The sequence below is a fragment of the Gobius niger genome, assembly GCF_951799975.1.
Source record: "Gobius niger genome assembly, chromosome: 15".
Classification (NCBI taxonomy): Eukaryota; Metazoa; Chordata; class Actinopteri; order Gobiiformes; family Gobiidae; genus Gobius; species Gobius niger.
In genome coordinates this window covers 10,836,941-10,849,315 of record NC_136866.1, presented here as the reverse complement: position 1 = coordinate 10,849,315, position 12,375 = coordinate 10,836,941, and the positions used below count along the sequence as shown (strand labels likewise).

At 42.9% G+C, this 12,375-nt stretch overlaps 1 protein-coding gene across 13 annotated transcripts in view; it reads left to right on the top strand.

Moving 5' to 3' along the window:
- Positions 1-12,375, top strand: part of afdna (afadin, adherens junction formation factor a) — a gene marked incomplete at its 3' end in the record, with an annotated part of 77,630 nt that overhangs the window by 26,075 nt on the left and 39,180 nt on the right. For 9 of the 13 annotated variants that reach the window (XM_079572008.1, XM_079572004.1, XM_079571999.1 and 6 more), the window contains exons 2-8: positions 7,097-7,292; positions 7,369-7,481; positions 7,656-7,813; positions 8,087-8,247; positions 9,013-9,170; positions 11,418-11,502; positions 11,701-11,838. In XM_079572008.1, the coding sequence (XP_079428134.1) occupies positions 7,097-7,292; positions 7,369-7,481; positions 7,656-7,813; positions 8,087-8,247; positions 9,013-9,170; positions 11,418-11,502; positions 11,701-11,838 (1,009 nt within the window). The remainder of the gene's footprint in view (positions 1-7,096; positions 7,293-7,368; positions 7,482-7,655; positions 7,814-8,086; positions 8,248-9,012; positions 9,171-11,417; positions 11,503-11,700; positions 11,839-12,375) is intronic. The other 4 variants (XM_079572005.1, XM_079572003.1, XM_079572002.1 and 1 more) reach the window with 1 other exon arrangement.

Here is a 12,375-nt window from a genome sequence, read left to right as displayed (position 1 = left end):
TAAAGCAACACTACAGGTCAACAACCCGCCAAGGTCACAAACAGGGGCTATGTTTACATGGAGACCAAAAATCTGAGTTATCTGATTTCTGGAACAGCATAATCTGATATACATTATCTGATATCTCACGTGTGCATAATCTAACCAAGGAAATATAGCAAAAACGCTAAACTAATGTCACAAAGTAAAGTAAAATACTATAAAAAGATGGAAAATTAAAATGAAAAAAAGAGATAAAAACACAAAAGTTATCCATGGAATAAAAAATATCTTTGTGTGTAGAAAAGTAAAGTGTGTTTCCAACAGTTGAGTGGCTAAAGCGCTGCACATAGGCAGAGTATTATACTCCATCAGCAGTGCTGCGACTACCAGCTCAGATTTTTTGCTGTTTAAATCACATGTGTCAAACACAAGGCCCGCAAGATGATTTAATGTGGCCCTTTGTAGAGCATAAATACATTTCTGATGATGTAAAAATAAAAAGTAAGCTAGCCCATTCCTGTGCGGAGTTATGAATTTTTAAAGAATAACCAGAATGCTCACTTCAGCCACTAGGGGGCGGCTTAAAGTTCCACACGTGTCCAGCAGAGGGCACTGACATAATTAGAGATCAGGATATAAACAGCATATTATAGCCATGTGGTAAATGGTCAGTTTGCACCAGTGCGGCTGTGGCTACAATAGTAACTTACCATTGAGTGTGACGTGACTGAATAATGTCTATATATAGCACTTTGAGAAGCGTGTAACACAGGTAGTCCATGGGCCAAACCCCAAAATCTGGCAAATCGGTACCGAAAAGGTGGCAAAGGCTATCGTTGATTTTTAAGTAGGTCCATGTCTGAGGTTTATATTTTTGTATGATAGCCTTTTCAGAGTTACAGCTTTATCATAGTTTTCAGCTGTTGAAGTGAACCACCCCCATGTCAAAAAAGTCGCCTTTGACACTGGTCCATATTTTGGTTGAGGCCATTTCCAGCCCAGTAGATACTGATTTACACCATTGTATTTGGTATCATTGTAAAGAAGACATTTTCATGTTTCATTTGAGCCCAAATGTACTACACTGTGACTATTACCATGGTAACCATAGCTCCTCAAACTCAAACCTGAGGACATTTTTTCACCATTTTCATAAAAACAGTTTTACTATGTTTAACGCTGTTTCTTCAAAGAACATCACAGAGACAAATGTTTGATATTGTGAAACTCTCTAGACTCTGAGGATTCAGGAAATGTATAACATGTCAGTACTTTCTCAAATTAAGGCTTCACTGTGAGCCACGAAGTAAAAGAATGTCCACCTCACATGAGCCTCTCCCATTGAAATAAGCCTATATCTGCCATTCTAAGGTTGGAACAGCTGGTGAGACTTTCTGTCCAGGAAAGGCCAATGCAACTTGAAATTACATTTATAGAAATTACAGTTATTCTGTATTATATAACCTGATACTAAATTGTAAAAAAAAACAAAAACAAAAAAAAACATATTATGTAGCCTATACACTGTTTATGCACTCACTCAATCACTTTCACTCATTCACTACTGAAACCACATAATTCTACATTGGTAATTGGCAAATAAATACAGTTTCTAGCAATATAACATTGCAGACACCATTGTCTTTTGCTTCCAGAGAGTTGTGCAGTCGAATGGCCCTCGGGACAAAGACAAAAGGGGGTTAACTATTGCTAGATTTTGAGCCAAAAGCTAGGTTAGAAGTACCAAGGTGTTCTACCGTGCTAGAACTGGATTCTACAGAAAATTGACTCAGGGGACATGAAACAAAAAGAAGAACATGCAAACTCTATGCAGAAAGGTCCCACATGGCCTGGGATATCCAACCCAGGAACGTCTTGCTGTGAGGTGACAGCTAGACATCCAGTCACTCTTGAATCCCCTTGTACAAAAAACATTTTGCTGATAGAAAAGGGTGAAGGGAATACCTTTATGTCCAAGAAGTTGTGGAAATTGTAAGTTTAGCTACAGCTTAAACACAGCCACAGTTCTGTGTCCTGCATAACTCCTGCAGCTGAGGGAGATCTGGAAGAGCTGTCTCCCAGAGACACAAACTGTAGTTGGTTAGACAGTTGGTTATGCAAGAACCAAGCTTTTCCTGCAACAGTTGACAATGGCGACCTGTGGCCAATAGCAATGTTATGTTTTCTTCCAACCAGACTCTGCGACTGTGAAGGGGCAAGGGAGAAGTGGGGGTGAATTTCGGCTGAGTACAGACTGGAACCACAGCAGGACCGGCTTTACATCTTTTTCTCTCAGACACGGACAGTGGTTAGCTCAAGTTTTTTGTTTGATCTGACAGAGCTTATAGAAGCCCATAACACTAAAGGAAGGACATGAGGCAGCACGATGTAAGCTAGGAAAATAATGTGGGTCTTGTCTTGTTTGGAGCAGCGCTGTCCTTGCGCCAGGTGGAAGATCTGGCCCAAAAATTATTGAATGCGTAGGAGAGATTGCATGCCCTCAGTGGTTAGTCTTAGTGTTTAGCGTTCTCTTGCCTCTCAATATGAAGCTCAATGTAGGTGTTTTTGTGTGGAGTTTACATCCTCTGTCTGTGTGGACAGATTTTCTTTGGATGCTTTGGTTTCTTCCATTAACATAAAAGATGCTGGTATTGAGATAAAATGTGCACAAGAGGCAACAAGAGGTTTCAGAGGTGGTGCCTGCTGAGCTCCCAAGAGACAGTTTTCTAGTTGCATTTGACTGAGCTCGATATAACTATTGTCAGCCCGAGGTGATGCTGAGCCCTGCAGAGGTGGCTCAGCGAGGGGAGGGTTCTCTTGTAAACGCGTAACATGCATGATGCAGCGTGCAATGTTTAATAAAGATTAAAGAAATAAAAGTGTTCCTCCGCTGCTGCAGCCGCTCGCTGCAGATCCAAGATGAGCGAGCGGGACAGAGAGGCAGCAGCCTCACGTTGGACACCATTCAAATGCGCAAAGTTACGAAATGTACAGGATTTAATTGATCATATCGGCTGCAGAGGGGTCAGAGTTATGCAGCAGTTGCAAGAAAACTGTAGCGTATTGGAACATTTGCGCTACAGCTGCAGGATTCTTGGAGCGGCTGAATTGGGAAAAAAAAACGTTGCTCTGCGCCCTGTAAAATGCGCTTCTTTCTTTTGGACTGAGCTGTGGCTACACAAGGTGCATCATCAGGAGGTAAACACTGACACAGGATGGAAATGTCTCCTTAAAACTCAGATCAGACCTGGTGTTGTGGCACTTGAGGCATGCGTGGTTTATTTGTGGAAAACTGTTGTTGCTTTCGTGGTAGGGATGTGTTTGGTGTTAGGGGTGTGTGTGTTGATCTACTGTATCAAAGTAGGCTGTGCGTAACCTACGCTCAAACACACTTTTCAAGGCAATTTCGCTTTTGTTTTCAATTTGACGTCGAAGAAGACAAGGCAGCGCGATGTAAAGAGGAACATAATGTGAAGGTTGTCATAGAAGAGCAGCGCGAGTGCTGCTTATAATGAACCACGCCTCAGTCGGCCTCTTTTTCTTAAATAACGCCCTCTCCCTTGCAGCGCAGCCTTTAGCACAAAACCTGCGCCACATGCAAGATCGCACGTGCACCACGTTGCGTTTAGAGCTGCGCACGGACTGTGCCAGTCACAAGATCTGGCCCTTGAACTTTGTACACGGCACCAAGGATTGGCATCGGCAAGTCTGAGGTCTGGGGTTTAGAGGAGGCATGCTTTGAGTGGTCAAGTTAAAATATCTTGAGATATAGTTCATAACTAGGGAAGAAAGGATAGAGTATGAGTATAAGGAATACTCTTCACATGAGACAAGTCGCCCAAACGAATTCATTCAGTCCACACTTGGTGGTAAGATAATTAACCCATGGTCAGGTCATGGAGGCAGCAGCAAAGCAGAGATTTCCAGACATCCCTCTCACTTCCTCCAGCTTTTTTGAAGGGATCCCGAAGCTTCCCAGGCCACATAGAGACAGTGTGTCCCCGAGCCACCTAAGATGGCTCTCCCCGATGGGAAGAAGCAGCGGCTCTATTCCAAGCGCCTCTTAGGTGACTGAGGAAACTCCTTTCGGCTGCCTGCATCTGCGACCTTGTCCTTTCGGTTATTACCCAGATCTTATCACCATAGGTGAGGGCAGAACATAGATCGATCAGTAAATCAGCTCCCTCTTCACCACAACAGTCCGACACAACGATCACTACCGATGTCGCACTGATCTGTCTATCGATCTCACGCTCCATCCGTCCCTCACTCGTGAACGCGACCCTGAGATACTTGAACTCCTCCACTTGAGGCAAGGCCTCTCCACCGACCTGGAGAGGGGAAGCCACCCATGGCCTCGGATTTGGAGATGCTGATACTCATCCCACTTCACACTTGGCTGCAAGCTTCCCCAGGGCAGCTGAAGGTCCTGATTTGATGAAACCAACAGAACAACACCTGAGATCCTGGGGTTCCCAAACCGGACACCCTCCGGTTCCTGGCTGTGTCTTTCTGTCCATAAAACTAATAATTCATTTATACAGCATATTTCATGCGCACAGACTCAATATGCCTGGGAAGAAAATAAATAAATTACACAACATAAAAAAACTCAAATACATTAATACAGCACATACACAAAAAAACAGAAAAGCTGGAGAAATTCCTCTGTGATTTAGTTCTGGATGAGGCTAAGCTTTAGTTTTGAGTTGACTCTTCATGTCCTGGTTATAATCTATAACACCTCACACCTCACCATCTCTATACTACTATATTTTATTTATTTGTAATGAAATAAAACAACTTTACTGAAATGACCTTACAAAATGTTTTACTTTATTAACTTACTAATCAGTAAAAAAGGATGTTGTTCAATCGTGTGGTTTATGAAAAATTCAAATTCAACTTCAAATTCAAATTCAACTTTCAAATTCAACATTAACAACTAAGTTAGTATCTAGTGTAAAATATGGTATTTTTTGGTATAACCATGTGGTGTCTACAAAGACACACTTTTGGAATTATCTTGGATTATTGAGACATTTTAGACAAATGTACAGGACTATGTATAGTAGTGAAAGAAACAGAATGGCATTGTGTGTATATAGCATATTATATGATAAATATCTACAATATATAAAATAGCAACTTTTTGCTGAAAATACAGAACTGTTCTTCTCCACAAATGTAATTTCAAGTTGCATTGGCCTTTCCTGGACAGAAAGGCTCAACAGCTGTTCCAACCTTAGAATGGCAGATATAGGCTTATTTCAATGGGAGAGGCTCATGTGAGGTGGACATTCTTTTACTTCAGGGCTCACTGTGAGGCCTTAAGTTGAACAAGTACTGACATTTTATACATTTCCTGAATCCTCAGAGTCTAGAGAGTTCCCCAGTATCAAACATTTGTCTCTGTGATGTTCTTTGAAGAAACAGCGTTAAACATAGTAAAACTGTTTTTATGAAAATGGTGAAAAAACGTCCTCAGGTTTGAGTTTGAGGAGCTATGGTTACCACGGTAATAGTCACAGCGTAGTACATTTGGGCTCAAATGAAACATGAAAATGTCTTCTTTACAATGATACCAAATACAATGGTGTAAATCAGTATCTACTGGGCTGGAAATGGCCTCAACCAAAATATGGACCAGTGTCAAAAGCGACTTTTTTGACATGGCGTTGGTTCACTTCAACAGCTGAAAACTATTATAAAGCTGTAACTCTGAAAAGGCTATCATACAAAAATATAAACCTCAGACATGGACCTACTTAAAAATCAATGATAGCCTTTGCCACCTTTTCGGTACCGATATTTGGTCTGGCCCATGGACTAAGGCTGATAAAGTGCAAGAAGTGTAAGCTGTTGTTATTTATAAGGCCACAGTCCTTTATAATATATGCGGCCCTGGTTTAAATCTCTCCACCCTTACATTTTTAATAGAAGATGAAGCTGATTGAAATAAGGGGTGGAGAGATTCTGAAGAGAATGTAAACACGTCAGATCTGATTGTTTGCTTATCTGATTTCTCCAGTTATCTGATCATTCTGACCATGTAAACGTAGCCACTGTTGCTCTTGTAGCATAGTGGTCATTTGTGTCTGTGACTTAAGTTGAAATGCTTTACTTTTATTAAAAAAAGATGGTGGCTAAATGAATTGAAGTTATACAGCAACAGATATTTAGTTTATCCGGATTTTTGCAATCACAAGTACAGCCAATGCTCTCTCGTACAGCTCCAGGTCCGCCTTTAGCACTGGAGCTGCACCTGCTGTGTCAGCGTCATTATGTGTGTGGTCACCGGTGCTCCTAACGGTCTGTACTATTTCTATCTGTCCACTATAATAGGAAAGAAAAAAGATTGAAGATTGATTGAAAAATGCAGAAGCAGTAAATGTTCCCACGGCAGATAAAGCGTTACCTGATACTAATGTGTCGGGTAAATATTCAAACTGAGATCACAAGATTTATCAGGACTAATTTGTGATAACAAGGAACAACGTCACAGATTTGTTGGAGCTGTACATTTCTTCACCTTAACTCAGAACGCTATGTGCTTTTTTTTTGTCCGATTTGTTGGCCAAGTCGTGTAAGAAAGCAATGATATCACCACAAATCCCTCTTTAGCGACTGTCGCGATGCATGTCGTAGCCTTCCGTACAAGTCTTGTTGATGACATTGGTGGTTTTCAGCTGCAGTGGCGTCGAGAGTGAGACCATTTAAAGCAGTACTTTGGCGCACAGTCCTGAGGAGGATGTATGAGCAGTGAATGACAGGACAACCTTCTGGTGTCGTCACCCTCCGCCTTTCTCTCTCTGGCACCGAGCCGTGTGCGCTGCGCTCCCGCTGTAACCGTCTCCTCACAATCATGTCATGTGCCTTCAAGACGCGATGATGCAATTTCTCAAGTGTAGCAGAAATATTGAAGTGAGGCTCTGGGCATAAGACGTTCTCTAATGACCAGCTGGCTTAATGCACGCAGTGTTCGCCCCGCTATTTAATTAAATCAACCCTCTTAATGCTTGTAAACCTAATAAAAGTCATAAACCACACTCGCATAAATCCTGCATGCGTTTAGCTCTCTCCCCCTGACGTTGTGTTCCTCTTGTTTTTCCAGGACTTGGAGTTCCACGGCGTGATGCGGTTTTATTTCCAGGACCGAGTCGCCGGAAACTTCGCCACAAAATGCATCCGCGTGTCCAGCACAGCCACGACACAGGACGTCATCGAGACGTTAGCGGAGAAGTTCAGGCCGGACATGAGGATGCTGTCTTCGCCCAGGTACTCCCTGTATGAGGTCCACGTCAGCGGAGGTGAGTGTCGAGACGGAAAAATGAAACGCTCGAGTGTTTTTGGCCTGAGTTCCAATGTGTCGGTGTTTTTTATCAGAAGAGCGGCAGCTGGACTTGGACGAGAAGCCACTTGTAGTTCAACTAAACTGGAACAAAGACGACAGAGAGGGGCGCTTTGTGTTGAAGAACGAGAACGACATTTTACCCAAGGTTAGCAACGGCACCTATTATATATATATATATAGTATTATTCAACCATTACTGAGGAAATAATTATAATTACACCAAAAGCACATCCTTTCAAAGTCAGAACAAACTACTGTGTTAGCAATCACTGTTAAAAGAATTGTATTAGAACTTGTCCCTCTTATTTGTGCCCAACAGAAGAACCAGAGCAACGGTCCAGAGAAGGAGAAGGATGGCGTGATCCAGAACTTCAAGAGGACTTTATCCAAGAAGGAAAAGAAAAAGGAGAAGAAGAGGGAGAAGGAGTTTGCGCGGATCCCCGACGGAGACGAGCAGGCGCTGAGCCGAGAGGACGGGTAGGAGACGCTGCGATATATTCAAATACTGCAATATTTCTCTCACACCGGAGACATTCATCTCACTGTCCTGCCCTCGCATCCTCTTGACCTCCTGAGAATGAGTTGCTTTCACTGCCAAGAATAACCTACTCCTCCGAAAACGCTGGAAGAGTGTAACGACGCGCCCCCTGACCCCTCCGTTCCTGCGTTTGTCCTGTACCCGATTCGTTCCGGCTGTCTTCTCTGCTCTTGATTTATCCACCGTTATCTTCTGTTTTTTCTGGGGCTCAGCGAGAACAGTCGGCTGGCGGCGGAGGTGTACAAAGACATGCCCGAGACCAGCTTCACCCGCACCATCTCCAACCCCGAGGTGGTGATGAAGCGGCGCCGGCAGCAGAAACTGGAGAAGCGCATGCAGGAGTTCATGAGCAGCGACGGACGGCCAGACTCGGGCAAGTTTTCACCTCATTAAAACACAGTCGCGAAATGGTGAAAGTGCTTTTGATTTGAGCATCCTGTTCTAGATCCGGAAAAGTCACATTCATGCATTTTTAAATGGTGGCTCATGCATCTTCCTTTAGCGTTTTACCGTCACACGCTGTGGTGAGGGCCTGCCCGGGCGTGTTTACACACAAACGTAGCTACAGTGTGTGAATGAAGGATGCAGGCGCACATTTGGAGGGATTAGGTAATGCTTTGACTCACACTTCTCCGCACGGACAGACGGACGGAGCAGCGAACAGAAGCTGAAAACATCTCCAACCGTCGCCCACAGAGTTACACGTGTACCCGCTGGGACTGTCGGGCTTGTGGCTAGACAGTGACGTTTTCTTCTCAACCCAAAGCGCCATTTAAAAAGCTTATTTTGTGTCATGCCTGGCAAAATGCTGTTGCCCCGCGGACTGGAGGTGATAATTTCGAAGTGACGCACGCATCGACTCTCCCCTAAAAGGAAGTGTGGTGCTGCATTTATATTTACAAGCACTGGCATGACCAACACTGTGGTTGTCACACCCCCAAATCCCAGTAGTAAGTGTATAATAACAAAAGAAGGGACCATACTGTGGGCACAAGTCTATTTTAGTGCACTTTTAGCTGTGGAAAAACCTCCTGGAATCAGACATTTTAGAATACGATGCTATAGCAGTGCTTGGCTGTGATGAATTGACCTCCATGTGTATTGCACGGTTGTAAGTGTGTATGTTGTCGTGTTATAGGAGGCACGTTACGGATATACGCCGACAGCCTAAAGCCCAACATCCCGTACAAGACCATCCTGCTCTCCACCAGGGACACGGCAGACTTCGCCGTGGTGGAGGCGCTGGAGAAGTACGGCCTTGAAAAGGAGAACCCCAGAGAATACTGCATAGCGAAGGTAACGCTGCATACGGAGCCGCTTTTACATGGACATGAGTGAAGTGTGTTTTGCGAGAAATGATTTGAATATGTGCCTGGTTTGTAGTTAAGGTAAGTTTATTTGTAGAGCACATTTCATACATGAGGCAATTCAAAGTGCTTCACAGTTGCAGACAATTACAAGAAGGCAGATGAAATCCATAAAACATCAAACAAACAAACATTTAGTAATTACAGACTTTTTAAACTGGTACGGGTGCAACTGGTGCGTGTAAACAGACGTAGTTTTAATTTTTAGTGTATTCGTCCATTTTAATCCCATCTTTGTTCCTCTTTGGGAGAAGCTGTGGTTTAGTTGTACTTGGGATTTTGTGTCAAAAAGTTTGGAAACTGTGGATGTATTTGACTGATGACCGGTGAAGAAACTCTATTGATCTAAACTAAGCCAAAGCTTTTGGCTTAGTTTTATGTCGATTTTTGGACATTTTTATTGGCCGATACCGATATGCTCGGCAGATGTTTTTGACCAATATTTTTGGCTGATATTTCCAAATGTCTCTCCATAATCAGTGTTGGGCAAGTTAATAATAAATGTAATATATTATATAGTAGTTATTACAGCTCTAAAAATATGTTTGTATTACATATTACTATTTCAAAAAAGTATGTAAACTGAAAATAGTAGTAATGCCACAGAGCAAAAGTGCAGTCAGAAATGTCTTTTTCCTTCACTTTCCTCATTCTCTGTGTTTTGTTTTGAGGACATTAATGACACACAACTGCACCAGTGTTCAACTTGATCTGCGATGCTGCATTATATTGGGGGGAGTTTGGCATTTTTCGTTCATACATTTAATACTCTTGTAACCCGAGTTACATAAAATGATTAATATATTCCCGTGTTTTGTGTGAGTAAAATGTTATTTTCCTTAGTTACTGTAAAAAGTATTACTTTTGTAATACTTTACCCCCAACACTGTCTATAGTCCTGTAAAAATAAATTCTTGGCAGTTCCAGCTGTGGCCGATTTTATTTTTTTACTTTAGGTGATTCATAGTTTCTGTCCCAGTGTTGATTCGTTGCCGTTAGCATTAGCATGCTGTTTCGAGCCGCTGCATTTTGCACGGCCATCAAAAATACTATTGCAGAGGTTAAAAACTCACTCAGTGATTGAATTCTCCAGGTTCTGTGCTTCAAAATGACATGCAGCATGTCCATATTGACTGGGGTTTAGTGAAACTATCGAACTTTAGTCAAATTTGTAGCTATCCTGTTCCCCTGAGGCCTGGGCAGTTGTGTGAGGTCTTGTTTTAAAGCCCAGACTTCGCTTTTTCCAATGCAAAAAATTAGAAGTCTGTTTCACTTTCGGTCCAGGAGATATCAACTTTTATCGGCGCTAGATCAGCCTGATATATCGGCTGGCCAATATATCGTCGGCCTCTAATTCCTGTCCTGTTTATTTAATCCATGCATTAACACAGTGGTGTCCAATGAGTGATCCATGAGCCAAACTCTTTGACGCCTAAACCAAACTTTCTAGTTCTGTATTTGGCCTTCCACAATGAGAAGGTTTGAGCACCTGTGGATTAGAAAATCAGGAGAGATTTGTTAACCTAGACAAAGAAAAATCCCTCATCTCTTTCAATAATTAAATCTATATTTAGCCGAGTGAGAAGGTGCGCTGTAGCTGTTATCGCACTCTCAGTCCAACATCGCCGCAGCAGATGCTCTCCCTGCAACGACCCGCTCTTAACAGTTGTAGCCAATCACATGACATCAACTCGGCTTGCACCGTCACCGGCGGTCAAAGACCCTCCAGAGACTTCTTCTAGCACACACTGTTACACGCTTAGACACACAACACATCAGCAGTTTGTTGATGAGCCGAACACGCAGGGAAAAGGCCATTAGCTCAGCGCGGGCTTGACACACTGTAGCAGCGGCGTGTGGCTGGTAGCATGTGGTGCGCTCGAGTCCTGAGGGAAGATGAGGAGGAGGAGAGCAGCAGTTACACATTTGTGAGATGAAATGGAGAAAATGGCACTATTTATGAGACGGGAGAATGGGATTATTATGGCATGAAGAGCTGGGAGCCCTGGGGAGATGTGTATATGTACTTAACTGTGAACATAAACCATGAAGGCAGTGGAGTACGAATCATTCTTCTTGTTTGGGGAAAATGTAAATCGATATAGGTGGTACACCCTTTGTTGATTTGCTTTAAGATGCTTTGCTGATTTGAAGTCTTGTCATGTTTTGTTTGCAGCAAGATGACAAATCAGGCAAAGAAGTGATTCTGGACGATAACGAGTGTCCGCTGCAGATCTTCAGGGACTGGCCCGCAGACAGGGGTAACACAAACCAAGTTCATGACCTGTTCATTTTAGTTGTCTATTTGTCCCTCCACAGCTTCTTTTTGTTACCTTTTTTTGGCATTTACCGCCCCCTACTGTTCACATCGTGCTATTACCTCTATGCCACTAGTGTATCCATTGTATTTACTGTTGTAGGTCCTGCTGTAACGGGTCAACTGTGTGTCTTGTGTTTAGGAGCGTTAGTATTTCAGTTGAAGAAGAGGCCTCCGGATTATCCCGGGAGGAAAGGCAGAAAAGCGGACGACAAAGGGCTAAGGAAGGACGGGTCTCTGCCTCCAGAGAAACTGCCTTATCTGGTGGAGCTGAGCCCAGGTACGAGCACAACTTCCACATACGGACTTGCATTTAGTTCACATAGACGAGACGCAATAATACAGTATGAATCACAGCACCTAATTTCAACAGTTTCTCACTTATAAAATGTTGCAAATATTTCTTATATGATTCACTTCCTTATTGTAAAACATTCACCAATTAATGAGTGAAAAACAATATTTCATGCCGTGTGTTGGTTTGTTTTTATTTCACAGATCTTTTCTTTTTAACCTAGTGGCTTTGTCGTTTTAAATTTGTTTGCTTGCTTTTAACATCTTTGGGGACTTTATTTTTGGATATCCCCTTTCCTCCGACAATATTGAACAGAAATGTCCCGCATATTGCGAGAACGAGCTGTAATAGCGGATAGTGACCAGTGGAAGGCAGTGTAGTTCCATGTTAGGTTGAGCCAAAGGTGAAGCGCGTGTCCTTTCCCTGGCACGGTAAGTAAATCACCCTCGGCATTATGGGAGCCAGATGTTTCTGTCGTCCAGCTGTGCAGCGTTTGTCTGGCCTTGGGATCACAGGATTTCC